This window comes from Galleria mellonella, unplaced genomic scaffold, assembly GCF_026898425.1.
Source record: "Galleria mellonella isolate WM207_F2 unplaced genomic scaffold, CSIRO_AGI_GalMel_v1 utg38, whole genome shotgun sequence".
Lineage (NCBI taxonomy): Eukaryota > Metazoa > Arthropoda > Insecta > Lepidoptera > Pyralidae > Galleria > Galleria mellonella.
This window is the reverse complement of record NW_026442090.1, coordinates 4,278,650-4,296,464: the sequence shown is the minus strand read 5'-3', so window position 1 is coordinate 4,296,464 and position 17,815 is coordinate 4,278,650. Positions and strand designations below refer to the sequence as shown.

At 38.4% G+C, this 17,815-nt stretch overlaps 2 protein-coding genes across 4 annotated transcripts in view; both read left to right on the top strand.

Annotated features, from left to right (window-relative positions):
• LOC113523023 (GTPase-activating protein) overlaps nucleotides 1–4,057 on the top strand; it is a 37,177-nt gene extending 33,120 nt beyond the window's left edge. For all 3 annotated transcript variants that reach the window (XM_052897758.1, XM_052897759.1, XM_052897760.1), the window contains 2 exons: nucleotides 1,252–1,384; nucleotides 1,481–4,057. In XM_052897758.1, coding sequence (XP_052753718.1) covers nucleotides 1,252–1,384; nucleotides 1,481–2,969 — 1,622 coding nt within the window. In that variant the 3' untranslated portion in view covers nucleotides 2,970–4,057. The remainder of the gene's footprint in view (nucleotides 1–1,251; nucleotides 1,385–1,480) is intronic.
• Nucleotides 4,058–5,590: 1,533 nt separating this feature from the next.
• Nucleotides 5,591–17,774, top strand: LOC113522617 (serine/arginine repetitive matrix protein 2-like). The gene is made up of 3 exons (XM_026908364.3): nucleotides 5,591–5,787; nucleotides 6,024–6,434; nucleotides 16,365–17,774. The coding sequence occupies exons 1-3, from the start codon at nucleotides 5,760–5,762 to the stop codon at nucleotides 17,099–17,101; spliced, it is 1,176 nt and encodes a 391-aa protein (XP_026764165.1). The 5' UTR covers nucleotides 5,591–5,759; the 3' UTR covers nucleotides 17,102–17,774.
• Nucleotides 17,775–17,815: the final 41 nt, after the last annotated feature.

Sequence of the window (17,815 nt, the reverse complement as noted above, 5' to 3'; positions counted from 1 at the left end):
ACAGTGAACGCTCTATATTTCAACTCATTTGAAATAATTTTAATAAAAAACAAATTCCTAATGGGAAAAGTTATTTATAGGAAAAAAAAATCTTTATTATCAAGTACTTAAGCCATAGAGGTACAATTGTGTTACAACGTATTCGGATAACATATAAAAATATAATAATCAAAACATATAAAAAAAAAAAATAAACTAAAAAGAAAATTTATAAAAAGTAAAGTAAAATAATATAGCAAACACAGTTATTAGATAAAAGCAAGAGAACATTGTTTAATGTTCCTGTCTCGGTGCACGAACAACCAATACTTTTGAATGGGGCCATTCAGACACTGGGACGACGCTGAGGATCTCATTCTTTGAATTTCGAATGTGAGCCCAGAATTTGTTACACAATTTCTTATTATAGCTAAGTAATCATTCACCCTGGACTCCGCAAACATGCCCGACGCACTACAGTATTTGGGAAGCCTCATCAAAATGCGGTATTCATTATACTGCACTCTTAGTTTTAAAATACTTATTGTCTGGAAAATATTTTTACTTGTTTCTTTTACTAATTAAGCTGAGTAGAATAAATAAAATATAAAGAATGTTACTTATAGAGAGGTTGCTTATATAGCGCGTTCACTATATTTGTTTCCTCTTGAACCACTAAACAAACCTAAATCGTAACGTATATCGATAATCACTGATTCACTGTATCGAGATGTATGAGGTGTTTGTAGGATTTCAATAGTCCAAGAGTGGTTGACACATATTTTCAAAATCAGTGTCACCACCAATGCATCATTAGTATCATCATCAATAACGGGTGATATTGTATTTTCAAAAATTTTAGAATGTCATAGATTTAAACTGATATATTAATATTGAATTGTACAATTTTGAAAACTGATATTCAAAATATAAATTTCATGCAATGATTCACTACAGACTTTGTTATATAAAAATTAAATAATAATAGTTGAAAAAATACTACTCGTTTATTTAGATAAGTAATAACAACTGAAAATAGTAGTGACACGCTAAATGGTGATATGACATTCTAGAGGTGATCAAATCCCAAAAGCTTTCGCTTGGATTTAAGTGGGATTTTTGTTTATTTCATTTGGAATAGTTTAAGCTTTTTTTACGCTTGTATAATTTACTTTAATAATAAAATAATTTGACACTATAAATATTAATTATAAATATAAAACAATAATTGAATGCGTAATGTTAATGTTATAAATATGTATTTATCTCCAGAGGGCACTACCGTGGAGGAGCGCGAGGCGGAGGCAGCGACGCTTCGCGAGCTACAGGAGGCCATGTTTCACCTGGAACACCGCCATCGCACCTACCGGCGGTCGCTCGCCAGGGAGACCAAGTACGGCAGCAAGTATGTACACCCACACTCTATTATATATTGTATTTATTTATATTGTTATTGTGTATATTTGTTACAAAATTAATTTATAAACATTACTTGTTCTAGGCAAGCACCCATAGGTGACGACAACTACCTGCATTTAGCTGGTGCTACGGGCAGCGTCGACAGCGGCCAGTTTCTATGGCGACCGTGGCGCAGCGACACTTCGCCCACCGTAGACTTGGACGGCACGACGCTACCCCTGCAGTCATCGCTCGACATCGGTTCCAGTACGGAATCGCTAAAGCTCGGCCGGCACGGCGACGAGCGGTCCTCCGGAAAGTCCACTAAGTCCACAGGGAGTGGGTATCTCACGATGTCCTGCCTCAAGCACGAGCCGTCCGAAGACAGCGACGGATCTGCGGAGAAACCTGCACGACCGCCTAAGCCCGCGCGTTTGTCGCCGGCGCGCGCACCGCTCTGCGAGTACGTGCAGGTGGAGCCGCGCCCGCCCGAGCGCCGCCCACGCCGCGTCGATACGGAAGACTACCGCTGCAAGGAGTACGAGCTCATGACCAACTTCATGAGCCACTCGCGGCCCTCTGAAGACGACGCTCCGCCCGCGGTGCCTCCACGAGGACAGACGGCGAGTCGAGCTCGCCTGCACCCGAAGCCCGAGCTGGAAGTGTCCAAGACGACCGACGGTCGCTCCTCTCCTCTGTATGGCACGTTGTGCGGATCGACGGGCAGCCTGCCGAGCGACGAAATACGCGACGATGAGAATGAATGTTTGCTCGATAAACGGGATGGACGCCCTACAAGCAAAATTGACACGGTTTCAAACGACGACAGTCTCCTCGACGAGCTCCAGAGGGATGCGTACTGCGTTCTGAAAGTCTGCGAGGACGATTCTCCCGAGGATGAACCCAAAAAAGACGTGGTCGTCGAGTCGACGGATAAGAAGGAGAAGGAGGACTACGGTATGTTTTCCAGAATAAGTATCCAGAGAAAATCGAATCCGATCAAAACTCATTCGAACTCGACGAAGCCCCTGAAAACTTCGAACTCGACGTCGAACGTTCACGACGTCGGGGCGACACCGTCGCGACCCCTCGCGGAACGTCTCACGCCGTTCTTTTTCAAGAAGAAACCGAAGCCCCCAGACGAGGCGCAGGCAGCTAGCAGGAGCGCGCGCAAGGAGGACAATCTCATCGGAAGGCTGACGCCCCGCTTCGGGCAGTCGCGGCTCTACGGGCGCGGCCAGTCGCTCGAGCTCGCGCCGCCCGAGAGCCGCACCAAGCGCATCGAGCGCTCCGCCACCACCGTCAACATACCGCGGGAGTCGAGGCATATGAACTCTTCCATAGTGGCCAACCTTAAATTTCTGAGCCTACATCGGTACGGCGCGCAGGAGGACGTGCAGTGCCGCGCGTTCGTGCGCACGGATGCGGAAGGCGCGGGGGGCGGCGCGGCGGGCGCGGCGGCCGCGGCGGACGCTCGCGGCACGGGCGGCGCGGGCGGCGCTGCCGGCGGCGACACGCTGGACGCGCCCGCGTGGCGGCGGCCGCACGCGGCCTCGTTGCTGGCCGCGGCCACTAGCGACATCCGCCTCTAGAGCCGCCGGCCCACGGCTGTGAACGAACTCGACTAGTGACGTATTTATTTCTACTATATTTTTCGACCTCCTTTTCGTCGACCTGAATCGTGTGCCTCCTTTAGTTCGTAGCGGTTTCTCTGAAAGAATACTGGTACGATTAGATTGTAATAATGATAGCGTAAATACTCAAAGGTGCCAAGCGTTGTGTGACCTCGTCGCCGATCGACGACCTCTCATTCCTGTAGCATAATAAATTATGAAATTCTGAATATTATGCTAGAATTGTTGTTTTCTATTTCGGTGTCTCTTATCATCCGATCTAGTGAGCAATATAAAATTGTATATTTTTGTATAACATTGAAGTTTGTGCATTTTATAAGAGATTAAAATACTATAATGACATGATATTTTCAGAAAATATTCATGGAATATGCTATTTTTAATTGCCACCACTGAAACTGAATAATTTGTATGTTTGTCATAATTGTAATTTTTGAGTTGTTTATGTCATATATGAAAAGTATTGCACAATATTTAGCATTAATTGTAACTCAATTTTTGCACGAATAAGATGTACTTAAGTTTGATATTATTGACTCATCTTCCATTAGAGAAACTAAAGTGTGTGTCTATTGCATCCAGTGTATTTTAAATATGTAGTAATATATCACGGCCTTAACGATGCTGTCGCGCCTACGATAACGGCCTTCAAGTTGTAAACACCATTAATTAAACTGTGATTCACTTTACAAACTCGGCTCATATTGTAAAAGTAGATTAAAATAATTTGTACATACTATCCAGTCAATTGAAAATTGTCGAATATTAATACCCATATGGGAGATACATTTTAGATGATTTCTTAGTGTTAATAATTAATTATTTTTACGATAGTTTCGGATATAGGTATTGTTTAGATGTATAAACACTCAGTTTGTATTTTATTTGCGTTGTTGTCCTCTGAGTATAGAGGGATATTTTAATTTAACTATAATGAGAATAAAATATTGTACAAATTAATATTTCGTAAAAATATACATATTATGTTATTTATTTCACCTATTTTCATTTTGTTAATAAAATTTCACATAAGTATAAACTTTGAATGCAGACTAATTTTTCATCTTATCCTTTCACAGCAGCAGTTAAAACTTTAATTCTTAAATATTATATTATTCTTTATCTCGAAACCTAGCGGGTGTCTGGAATAAGTGGATGAATAGATGGATGTTTGTTACTCTTTCACTCAAACTACTCAATGGATTTGCTACACGATTAGGCCATATTCTAATTAAACACATAGGATTCTTTATGTATTATTAAACGGGTGAAATTGCTGTATACAGTTAGTAATATGTAAGTAATCAGAACGTTTTCCCTCCATTTTTCTATTTGTATAACGGCCATATATTCGTTCGGTACCTGTCAAAGGCTAACGCATATATTAATATTTTTAAATAGTTTATTGATATTATTTTACCAGCGATTTGGTGCGTATGGCCGAGTTGAAAAGTAGTATATATCGTCAATCCTATGTAGTATGTGAACATTTATAGTTACAACAGAACAATCATTCATTCTCATCTATCACCCTTCACTGGTGCTCCGCCAGCGTATCCCGTTAGCGCAGGCGTAGTTACCATCCCATTTTCACCCATTAAAAAAAAAAACAGCAATCATAGTTAATAGGCGCTATATGATAACACAGAAACTCACTCATTTTTATTAGATTGGACGTTTTATGTTATTTATTTACATTTATTTATATTGCATTTGTACTCATACTCCATAGGGTTATTCCTAGCAATAAATTTGTTATCGTTCATTACTAATAATCCTCCCCCCCCCTGAAAAACTCCTTCCCCAATATTTGAATATTTCCGATTCATTATTTAAAAAGTGCTGTCATGTTAAGATGTAAACTAGGTATTAATAAACTCTTTAATGAAAGTTGAAAAAGAAAAATATTATTGCCTAGTAACCTTAATATTTGTCGTGGTCTTATGCATTGACTTTTATCTGAAATACTGTCGTTAAAATTAAATAATATTTTAATACAATGGTGTGATATAATATTTCATGTATTTAGTGTGTGTTTATTATAAACTGTCAAGTTACTTAGACTAAGAACTAAATCTATTGTGCTCAATACAATTGCTACTACTACTTTAATGTTGGTTATCTTTCTATTAAATCTATTCTGAACAAGGTAGGTATTCAGCTGCAACTTTAACATGTCTATGAAGTAAAACATCAATAATAAAACAGGTTGCACATAAATCTATAATTAAAACTATGTACCTACATATTCTACTTTGAAATTTTTTAAATACTTATTTAATATCGTAATCCAAATTTCCAAAGATAACTTAATAATTTACTACATGATTAACGTTATAGTTTCTAGACAAAGCATTTTACGACGTTGTCACATTTCAACAAGTTAAATTATGAATGCTCTTAAAAATTTGCTTATTAATATAACAATACACCCGTGTTTGTATTAGTTGATTGCGTGTGACTTTTGAATATTTTTGATGAATGTTCGTTAATCAGTTGCCAGTACAAAAATTTTAAAATGTATGAACATAGATGAAGAACAATGTCTATGGAACTTGTGTTAAAGTAATTTAATCTGTTTTTTGACGCTGTTTGTATTTTGACAAATGAAATAAAAAGCTATAAAATAGAAGTTAACCTTATAACCCAAGCTTTCTTAGTGGACATTACGATCTGTTCTCGTAATATTTATTGTGTATTTAGAAAAATAATTTCTTTAATATTATAACCATACTTCGGTGATTTACAATGACAGATTCAGTGAATATGTCTTTAGGTAAGAACTTTTAATGACTTACAACTAAGAATTGTGGCTCTTTACTTTTATTTTGAAATGTGCTGTTTATTTACCACCTAAAATTAACTTTATCTTAATATTTCTACGTAGATTACCATTTACATTTTAATTCATTATAATAATTGAACATATGTCAAAAAGCGGTGTGACGCGTGTTGTAAAAATAGAACAATATGTTTTTATTGGACTTCAATGATTTTAATACGTATTTGCAGATGAAATAATTCAACAGAATAAACAAATACGAACAAGTAGATCCCGTGGAAGAGGTGGAGGTACAAATAGAGGACGTGGAATAGACAGAGGCCGAGGTGGCGGCGGCAGAGGTGGTGGTCGGGGACGCGGTCGTGGCGGCCGCGGCCGTTCGCAGACCCGCTCCAACACCCCAATACCTAGACAGGGCCGGTCTCGCTCACGTGGCCCGAGGGGACGCTCTCAATCACGATCCCGCTCACAATCACAAGCACGTTCGCGCTCCCGTCAACGTCGTCGTTCTGTTTCACGGGGGAGATCGAACTCGAGATCTCGTTTTACTAGAGGCTTAACTCCCAAAGGCAGAGCAGGCCTTGAAGAACAACAGTCTGAAATACCTCCACTAGTCAGAACGGGCAGATTTAATAACCGAGGTAAATAAATTCCTTATAAACAAACATAAATAAAATACTAACAAAACTTTTTTAAATAATATTTTGAAATTATTATTAAAAGATACAACTTGGTTGAGATTGGAAGCAAAACTATTTTAATTGTCATAACTATTATACAGGTACCCACATCAATTGACTTAATCAAATTACCCATTTGATACTGTCACTTGAAGGTGTTAGTGAATACACGTTTTTTGTTGGAATCTTTATTATTTAGTGTTATATTGTGTTGAGAATCCTTATATTTATTTCATTTTGTCCTGTGTTTGTCCTATTTTCTTAGTGGTGTGTGGTAAGTAGTTTCTTATGTGTATATTCGCTCCACCTCCGTAATTATGGAGGTGAGCGGTGATGAGGATCCTCCCGATATAGGAGGTATACCTATAGAACCTATCGATGATGGCTTGGAGCCCTCTCAATCCCTGGTAGGTAATACAAGGAAAAGACGAGCGTCTTTGGATCTTGACAATAGGGATGGGAAAAAAACTAATCCACCCTCAGAATCAATACAATTTGTTTACACCAGACCAGGTTTTGAGAGTGACTCAAAAGCAAAGTATAATCCCCAGGATGCGGCTCCTTATTCCGTACATGTAACAAGAATAGAACCCGATGTTTCAACTGGATTATCAATAAAACTATTAAGATTTGCGCAGTTCTTACACAAAAATAAAATCACAGGAATCAGGAAGGGGGGTATCAAAGCATTAGGTCGTAATAGGATATCTGTTGAATTTAAAAATCATTTAGAAGCCAACAATTTTGTTGAAAATCCACTCCTTACAGATAATAAATACTCTGCTAGCATCCCAAGATTCCAAATCTCCCGAATGGGGGTTGTTCGTAATATACCTAATGACTGGTCCCTTGAGGAACTGGTCCAAAATATCGATACTCCTCCTAATTGTGGACAAGTGATAAGAGCTAGACGATTAAATGTCAAATCTCATAAACCGGACAACTCAGTCACTTGGATTCCCTCATCTTCAGTTGTATTGACTTTTGAAGGGCAGGTTCTTCCAGAAAAAGTTTATTGTTTTGATACCTCTCTCCCGGTTCTGCTATATAGGTTACCTCTTATTCAATGCAGAAATTGCTGTAGGTTTGGCCATATTCGTACTCAGTGTCGATCTAAACCTAGATGTTATTATTGTGGTGCTCAACATGCAGGTGATGCATGTGATAAAAGTAAGGAACAACCACATTGCATACTCTGTGACAGTGATAATCATGCAGCTACAGAGTCGGTGTGTCCCGAACATGCAAGACAAAAAAGTATAAAAATTGTAATGGCTGAAGAAAATATAAGCCACATGGAGGCATCTGTCCGATTTCCTTCTGTAAAGCGGTCATATGCTGATGTAACATCGACTCAACAAAATTTACACCAACCTCAAACCTCTCATCCTCCAAACTATCAATTCTCAGTTACATCATCTCCATCCTCATCACCCAGAAAATCATATCGTGAAACAGTCCTTTTAACTCCCCGACCTCGTCCCCCCATGGGTAAATCGTATGACATATCTGCACATAATAATATTACTCAGACACCCAAATCCTCTCAACCTAATGGTTGTGCTGCTATAGGCCAACAAAAATATGAGGAAACAACTCCTCTCCCTACCCCAAATGACAATCTGGTGGAACTTCTTGTTTGTACCCTCATTAACATTATATCAAAATTTTCAGATGCATTACCGAACAATGTCCAACAATTACTGCAGCTCCTCCTCTCCTCCTTCTTAAAAAATGACCCTAAACCTCCTACAATGGAATACTAGGAGTATCTTAAATAAAAAACATGATCTTATATATTTACTCAATAAATTTAAACCAGTGGCATTTGCCATCTCGGAGACATGGTTAAGACCTGGCACTACATTCAGAGTGCCTGGCTACTCATGCCTCCGGGATGACAGAGCCGACGGATGGGCGGGTTCCGCTCTTCTGGTTACAAAATCTACTACATTCTCCCAAATCCCCATCCCCTCACACAGTCCAGAATTTCAAATAGTAGCAGTCAAAACCTTTGGTATTACCTTAGTCTCTATTTATATCCCTCATCCAAATCAATCCATACTCTCTGAGCTTCAGTCACTCCTATCGACTCTCTGTCCTCCTTTTATTATCATGGGAGATTTTAACTGCCATCACACATTATGGGGCTCACAATCCACTGACACAGTTTCCACATACTTGTTAGATCTACTCGACGACATTGACCTCTGCGTGCTGAATGATGGATCTAGTACCCGTAGAGTATCCCCTCTTCAAAACCCCAGCTGTCCTGATTTAACACTTGCATCCCCTACCCTAGTCACTAAACTTACATGGCAAGTCCTACCTAATTCATATGGTAGTGACCATCTTCCTATCTTAATTACATTCTATAATACTTATTCCAAACCTACGTCTGTCCCCAGTCCACTTCTAAAATATAAAACAGATAAAGCTGATTGGCATAAATTCTCCAGTCTTTTAGAAAATAAATTTTGTTCCCTCCCTGCCATAAGTATAAATAATTTTCATGAAACCTACAATAATTTTGTTACTTTTTTAACATCAGCAGCTAATGATTCGATCCCCCTTAAAAATTCTACTCTTAACAAAATCCCTTCCCCCCTTGGTGGGACTCTGAGTGTACAAATAGTGTCAAGCTGCGAAAAGAGGCTGAAAGAACTTATTTATCAAACTTGACGATGGATAATTACCTCTCCTATCGTAAGATAGCTGCTCGCACAAAGAGACTGCTCTCCAAGAAAAAATCTTCAGGATGGCATAGGTTTTGTGAATCCTTATCTCCAAGAGCCTCCCCCTCTCTTGTATGGAATAAAATCAATTCATTTCGCAATGGAACTATTAATCATAATTTAACATCGAATGATCCCTCGTTATGGGTAGATGCTTTTTTTGATAGGCTTGCTCCACCTTTTGTCCCCTCAGAAGATTCCCTTCCTTATGCAACTCCTCCAACTTCTAGTGGTGACAGAATGGATGAACCATTCTCGTTACCAGAATTGATTTGCGCCCTTGATCATCTCCATGACTCCTCTCCAGGAATTGACGGCATCCCATATTCTTTTATATGTAATCTACCCATGTCAGGTAAAAAATACTTTCTGGATATTATTAATTGTGTCTTCTTATCTGGAATAGTACCTGAATCTTGGAAATCCCAAATTATAGTTCCCATCTTAAAACCCCAAAAACATCCTAACGATCCAAATTCTTACAGACCGATTGCCCTATCTTCGGCCTTGGCAAAAATTCTAGAAATTCTCATTAAACATAGACTTGAATGGATTTTAGAAAGTAAAGGTTTATTATCCAAATTACAATTTGGATTTAGACGTGGCATGGGTACTACAGATAGCCTTAGTGTCCTTATTTCGGAAATACGCCTTGCTTTCTCCTGCAATGAACACCTCATAGGAATTTTCCTTGATATCTCGTCTGCGTATGACAATGTCCAGCTTCCAATACTCAGGCAAAAGCTGCAAAATCTGAGTATTCCTGTGAGACTGACTACTATCATATGTAATCTCTTAATGGCTAGATCGATTTCCTTGCGTGTTAATGGCTCTCTTTTTCCTTCAAGACTGGTCTGGAAAGGTCTCCCACAGGGCTCTGTCCTTAGTCCCCTTTTATATAATATCTATACATCTGACCTTGAATCCTCCGTTACTTGTTTCTGCAAAATCCTACAATATGCGGATGACATTGCTATGTATATCGCCTCAGATTCCTTTTCTGACTCCTCTTCCCGCCTAAATTCCGCGTTATATTACCTCAATCAGTGGCTAGATGATCATGGGCTAACACTTTCTATACCAAAGTGCTCAGCGGTCGTTTTTAGCCGCAAGAGACAAATCCCCGTTATTGAACTCTCTCTAAATAACGAACCTATCTTAGTACAAGATAAAGTAAAATTTTTGGGTGTTATCCTGGACTCAAAATTAACAGGCCTGCATCATTTAAGCTACGTAGTAAATAAATGCGAAAGTAGTATTAATATCTTAAAAGCCCTTTCTGGTGTACGTTGGGGTTCTCATCCATATAGCCAAAAACTCTTATATAATGCTATTATCCGAAGTCACTTTGACTATGGCTCATTTCTGTTAGAACCTTGCAACAAAATTGCTCTAGCTAAATTTGACAGAGTTCAAACTAGGTGCTTACGTATAATTATTGGTGCAATGAAGTCATCTCCAGCAAACGCTCTGCAAGTCGAATGTCTAGATCCCCCTCTCCATCTACGTAGACAATATCTCTCAGACCGCTTTTACCTCAATATTGCTCAATATAACTCCCATCCTCTCCTTCCTATCTTAGAGTCTCTCTCAGAACAAATAAACCTATCAAGTTACTGGACCCATAAAGAACCCCTCCCATCCTTAAGAGCTTTACCAAGTACAAAAACCCGATCTCACTTATTAAAAAAATAGACCGTAACCCTCTTTTCGAATTTGATTATGATTCTCTAATTTATCGTCCTAATGTAATTCTAGATTTTGGATTAGTAAAACATTTACCTTTTGCTAATCAAAAGTTTAACGCTATTGTCGCGGAAACATGGCACGACTGGCTTCTGATGTTTACAGACGCTTCTAAAACTGACAAATCAGATCATGTTGGAGCCGCTGTATGGATTCCAAAATATAACGTTGTCCTCAACTTCAAATGTTCTCCTTCATCCTCAACATTTACTGGTGAATCCATAGCTATTATGGAAGCAGTGTCCTATGTAGAAACACATAAATTAAACAAAACCCTCATTCTTTCGGACTCCCTAAGCTGTTTACAAGATATTTTAAAACTACCTTTTAAATCCAAAGAAAACTTTTACATAACTTTGCAAACTAAACAAATTTTACATAGGTGCTACAAGTCCGGTATTAATGTTACCCTTGCGTGGATTCCTAGTCATTCAGGAATTATTGGAAATGAAACAGCAGACTCTTGGGCCAAAAATGCTATCCAACATGGTAATAATTACAATTTTTATTTCACTCGAGATCTACGTTGTCAGGCTAAACCACACATGTTAGAAGCTTGGGATAACTTGTGGCAAAAAACTAGACAATCTAAAGGCAAGTATTATGGTAATATCCAGCCCTTCATCCCTATAAAACCATGGTTTGCTACTCAACGAAACTTAGATAAGTGGGTTACATCAGTTATATGCCGCCTACGTTTGGGACATGTCTGCACACCCGTATTTTTATACAAAATCCGAATACAAGATCACTCTCTGTGCGAATGTGGCTTAGCGGAAGGAACGTTAGAGCACCTATTTTTTGAATGCCCCAAATTGACCCTTCCCCTCTATGACCTGTTGCCTCGTACCTTTCCACGTCCTGTAAATATTCCATTCCTTCTTACCTTAGTCCACTCTCCTTTGGTTAAGGTACTGGCCAAATTTATATGTACTAATAATATAAAAATTTAAAATATAAGTATATGTCACTCTTTACACTTCTCGTCTTTTCATTCCTTCCGCGCATTGCCTTTGCTATAATACACTCATACACACATATTATATTAAATTTATTTTTCCTTTGCATGTATATAACATATTTTGTGTTGTCCTCCTTTCCAGAGAACTCAACTGAACGATTTATCTTCATTACTGAAAAATGTCATAATATAAAATACACGGAGTCTTCTCTAACCCTGACATTGGCAGAAAATCACCGTAGCTTCTACGGTGGAAGCCATATTTTATTAAAAAAGAAGAAGAAGAAGAAATTACCCATTATTTTTATACATAACATATCTCACCCCTATAATCTTGAAGTACAATTAATATCTATAATAGTTACAAATACAGAAATCAGCACATAAGACTAAGATACTCTTTATATTAATCACAACACATGAACACTACACAGATTCCCTAGGTATACCAATTATATCTGGCCAGGAATCAGGGTCTGGTATTTCAATCTCAGGCGAAGCCTCAGGTACAATATCATCTGGTTGATCCCAGGATGGTCTACGTTGGCGCATAGTATGCTCTTTGCTACCACGTGATAAAATCTGATCTACATGGCGCCTATGTATCTCCCCATCCTCTGTTCTCACCCTATATGTGGTTGGACCTTCAACCTCCACAATGGTAGCCCTGAGCCATTTCCGTCCTGGCTCATAAACCCGAATTAACACTGCTTGATTTATATTAAACGTTCTGTTTCGAGACTGTTGGGCTACAGCTTCAAGTTGCTTCTGGGCATCATCTGGTACACAATTAGGGTGTAAATTGGAAACAGCAGTTCTATATCGACGGCCATTTAGAATTTCCGCTGGTGTTTTATTAGTGCTATTCGGTACTGTGCGTAAATGATACAATACTTTCGATAGCTTTTCAGGCCAAGATATGTTACAATTGGCATATGAAAATTTCTTAAGTTTATTTTTAAATGTTTGTATAGCACGTTCAATATGCCCATTAGTCGCAGGATGATACGGGGGTGAATACTTGTGCTTTATACCATTCTTTTTCAGAAAAGAGTTAAACTCTTCAGAACTAAAAGCCCTGCCATTATCAGATACCAATATATCAGGCAATCCTTGTGCAGCGAAAATCTTCCTTAATACATTAATAATTGTCTCACTGCTCATTGATGGAATAATCTCGGCTTCAAACCACTTGCTATAACTATCCACCAGTACAAAAAATGTTTTACCTTGGAAGGGTCCTGCAAAATCTACATGCACCCGACCCCAAGGTTTCTCCGACGGTATCCAAGCCTGTGGATCTTTCGGTGGATTATTTCTCACTTGTTGACAATGCACACAGTCTGCCACAATTCTCTCAATGTGTAGATCCATATCACGCCACCAAACATATCCTCTAGCATAAGCCTTAGTCTGAACAACGCCAGCATGGGGAGCATGTAATAATTCCAAAACTTTACTCTGCAGTGCTTTGGGTATAATAACTCTGTTGCTCCATAGTAAACATCCTTTACTATGAGAAAGAGCCTCTCTGCGAGACCAAAATGGTTCCACTTCCATATTTGGACTAGAACGGGGCCAGCCATGTAGTACATGAAACATAACTTTCTGTAGAATTGGATCTTTCTTAGTTTCTACTGCAATCCGTGTTACATCAAGGTCCCACCCCTCTGGCTGCTCATCAAGTAAAAGTACTTCTCTTAGACGTTCCTCTTCCCCTGCAGACGTATTAGGCACTGTCCATCGACTAAGGGCGTCTGCATTTCCAATAAGTTTCCCTGGCCTATATTTAATATTATAATTATAACAACCAAGCTTCAGCGACCACCGTAACATTCTTGGTGATATTTGGTCAGGTATAGGTTTTAAAGGGTTAAACAGACCAACAAGCGGCTTATGGTCCGTAATAATATCAAATTTACGTCCTGCCAAATATTCATGAAATTTTGTGATACCAAATATAATTGCCAGGGCTTCCTTGTCAATTTGTCCATAACGCCGCTCATGTGGCTGAAGAGTTCGTGAAGCCATCATAATCGGTCGTTCTGATCCATCATCCATCACATGGACAATCATAGCTCCTAGACCATAATCAGAGGAGTCACAAATTAATAGCAGTGTTCTGTTTAATTCATATCCAACTAATGTCAAATCTGATGATAAAAGATTCTTAGCTTTGTTGAAGGCCACTTGTTCGGCTTCACCCCATATCCAGGGTCGTTTTGCATCTAATAACCTATACAATGGTTCAAGAATCGTCGCTTTGTCAGGCAAGAATTTTTCATAAAAATTATAAAGACCCAAAAATGCCCGTAACGCCACCTTACTCTGAGGTGCTGGTTTCTCTTTAATCTCCTTGACCTTTACTGGAGATGGATGTAGTCCTTCACCATCAATCATATGTCCCAGAAAGGTAATGCTGTCTGATGCAAATACACATTTCTTTACATTAAGACGAAATCCCATTGAATTCAATTTGCTTAAAACTTTGCATAACCTTTCATTATGTTCTTCAATGTTTCTCCCACATACAGCAATGTCATCGAGCAAGCATGCTACTCCTTCCATGTCTACAAGGGCTGCTGACATTAATCGCTGGAAAATTGCTGGTGCCGCACTCACACCAAAGGCCAAACGATTCATCCTCATGAGTCCCATAGGAGTGTTAAGCGTTAACAGTTCAGCTGTCTCCTTATCCACCTTCACCTGTGTATAAGCTTGCTTAAGATCCAATTTACTAAACACACGTCCTCCACTTAACTTTGCAAAAGCTTCTACTGATGTGGGCAGTGGGTATGTATCTGTATTTATAGCAGCATTAACAGTGGCACGATAATCTCCGCAGATACGGAGTGTGCCATCATCTTTCTTAACAACTCTAATTGGTGTGGCCCATTTTGAATACTTAACTGGTGTCAAAACGCCATCATTAATCATCTGTTTCAAAGAAGCTTCCACTTGTTGTTTAAGTGGAAATGGTACTGGTCGAGCTTTAAAATACTTCGGTGCCATCTCAGGTCGTACATGTAATGAAACTTCTGGACCAATGTATTCTCCTAAATCATTCTTAAATAAATCAGGAAATTTGTCTATGAAGGATGCTAACTCTTCATTAGACCAGCACAATCCAGAAACATGTATATCCAGAGGGTTGAACCAATTTCTTCCTAATAAACTTGGTCCCTTGCCTGTTATCACCAACAGCTCACATTGTGCCTCCTTGTTACCTAAACTAGCCCGTACATTAGCCAGTCCCAGCACTTTCAGTGGTTCACGTGTCCATGTCACTAATTTTATGTTGGTAGGATTCAGTGGGGGTGGTGTTACCCATAATTTGTAATAAGTTTCCTCTGAAATAATTGTTCTCGAAGCTCCAGAGTCAATTTCCATGGAAAGGCTCACACCATCTATTATCACATCAGCTCTAATTGCTGGAAGGTACTTTTCTGTACAATTATACACCCCCAACATCTCTTCGGGCAAGGACTTACAGCTTCCCTCCCCACATTCTGTAGTCTGATGCACTTTCGCCAATCTCCTCTCACAAGCAGATGCGATATGCCCATAACGTTTACAAAAGTAACATCTTGCTTTCACAAACGGGCAGCGCTCACCAGTTTTATGTAGTCTTGCACAATGTCGACAGTCATTTGACTTTATCCTACCAATTTCCATAGGTTCCGTAACATGGAACGGAGTTTGCTTCTGCAGGATGTTATCAGGGTATAAATCCAAACATGTAGCTTGATAATTGAGACACATTTGTAAAGCACTTTCATAAGTTAGCTTTTCTGTTTTCAATAATTCTCTTTTCAAGCGTATATCACCAACCCCTAACACCAGTCTGTCTCTCAACTGACGTTGCAAGTCCGAAAAGTTGCACTTAACAGCCAATAAACTTATAGCTGCTACAAAGTCCTGCACGCTTTCATTTTGTAATTGATGACGTTTATGAAATTTTTCCGTTTGTAAAATTTCATTAATTTCCGGTTCATAAAATTTGTCCAAAACATGTAGTATATGGAAAAATTCCACTTCAGTTGGTCGATTTGGTACTAATAGAGATACAATTAAGCCATAAGTGTCTTTTCCACACTGAGATAAAAACAATGAACGCGCTTTATCGATGTTCTGTTCACCATAACCCGCGGCATCGAGCGCACATAATAACTGCTCTTTATAATCCCTCCATTTATCTGTTTTTGGATTAAAATGTCCCGGAAGCACTATATTCGTAAGATTTGACGTCATTTTCGCATAATTACATTTATTTTCATCAGTCGCCATTAAAAGATACAACTTGGTTGAGATTGGAAGCAAAACTATTTTAATTGTCATAACTATTATACAGGTACCCACATCAATTGACTTAATCAAATTACCCATTATTTTTATACATAACAATTATAATTATATCATGAATTTTCAATAACACTGTTTATCTTTTAGGTGGCCAGCAGAATAGACTCCGACGCTCCAATTCAAATCCAAACTTATATGGTAATGTACACAGTAGACTTGGTATAACCACACGTCGAGGTGCTGCAAACAATGTGCGGAAGCCTTTGGCTGTTGCTAAGAGAGGCATCTCTAAACGTGGTCGTGGTTTAAGCACTGGTAACAGATACAGTGCAGTAGGACTAAGGTCGGATCAAATTTTGAAGGAACAACGGCAGAATCTCCTTATGCAGAATAATGTTATACGGTCACAGACATTCACACGATCTCGAAATAATTCATTCAATTCTGCTTCACAACTGACAGTCAGTGTAGCAAATGATTTTGCTAAGAGGCGTCGTAATAGTTTTGGAAGTTCTAGTTATTTAAATAGACAGAGTCTAGCACAGCTTAATAATCAATTTGGTGGTTATAACACTCGAAGAGGTCCAGGTAGTGTCAAATCAGTAGGATCTAACAGGTCAAACAGATCAAACCGTTCTAATCAGTCCAATAACAGCAGAAGGTCCACAAGATCACGTGGAAGGGGTAGAGGAGGAAACAGAGGTATTGGCAGAAAGTTTGTGAATAAACAAGTATTAAATACTAAACTGCAAAAGGAAATTGCTGCTATACAGGGAAAAACATATGGCAATAACTCTGGTAATGATTCACCTACAGGTGTCAATTTTACTCCTACTCCAGCTGCCACGGGGCAATCTCTACATCAAAGATTTGCTAGTACATAGATAAGAAATAGATTATTAGGATAAGTTTGATTGTAATTTTGTTTAATAATTAAAATATGATTACTGAGCATAAGTAAACTGTTTTTGTTAATTAATTATTCATAAATATATAGAGATAAGATGTAAAAAGGTAAACTCCTAAAATATCATACCCATTAAGTAAATAACTATTATGCCCATCAGTTTGTTTGCCATTCTAAGTAGTAAAAAAAATCTGAACATGCAACAAAGCAAGTGCATAGAGAATCATCAAATTTTAGTGGAAGTAAAAAGGTAATTATGTAGCAGGTATTAAGAAAATATGGATAATTTGTCTTTTAAACTTAGATGAAACTTGACATATTTGGATAAAATTTCTAATAGTTTCATCCTCAATAAACAAAGAATTTTGAATCTGTATCTAGTCTAACAAAATTATAGGCATGACTATAATAGCCATGGCCACAAAATAAGTAATCATTCTATTGTAATTGACTGAAAGAATTTTTGTTTGCTATCAGAGACCAATTGTACTTGTCCAGGATATTTTTACATTTATATTGTTGTATAAAAATAATTTCTTGCTTTCAACACTAAAACATTTTTTTTGGACATGTTTCTATATTTAAGGTCATTTTTATACTTTCAAAAGTATTTTTGTTATAGAGATGTGAAAATAAATGGTAATTGCCTAGATTTGTGTTTTAATCCTATCTAACAATAGGGCTATGTGAA

What these genes read in the sequence shown, in the direction of transcription:
- LOC113522617 (XM_026908364.3), top strand. Translation starts at nt 5,760, where the DNA reads ATGACAGATTCAGTGAATATGTCTTTAG. An exon ending in TTCAGTGAATATGTCTTTAG is followed by an intron (nt 5,788 to 6,023) that starts GTAAGAACTTTT and finishes ACGTATTTGCAG; the next exon opens with ATGAAATAATTCAACAGAAT. An exon ending in GGGCAGATTTAATAACCGAG is followed by an intron (nt 6,435 to 16,364) that starts GTAAATAAATTC and finishes TTTATCTTTTAG; the next exon opens with GTGGCCAGCAGAATAGACTC.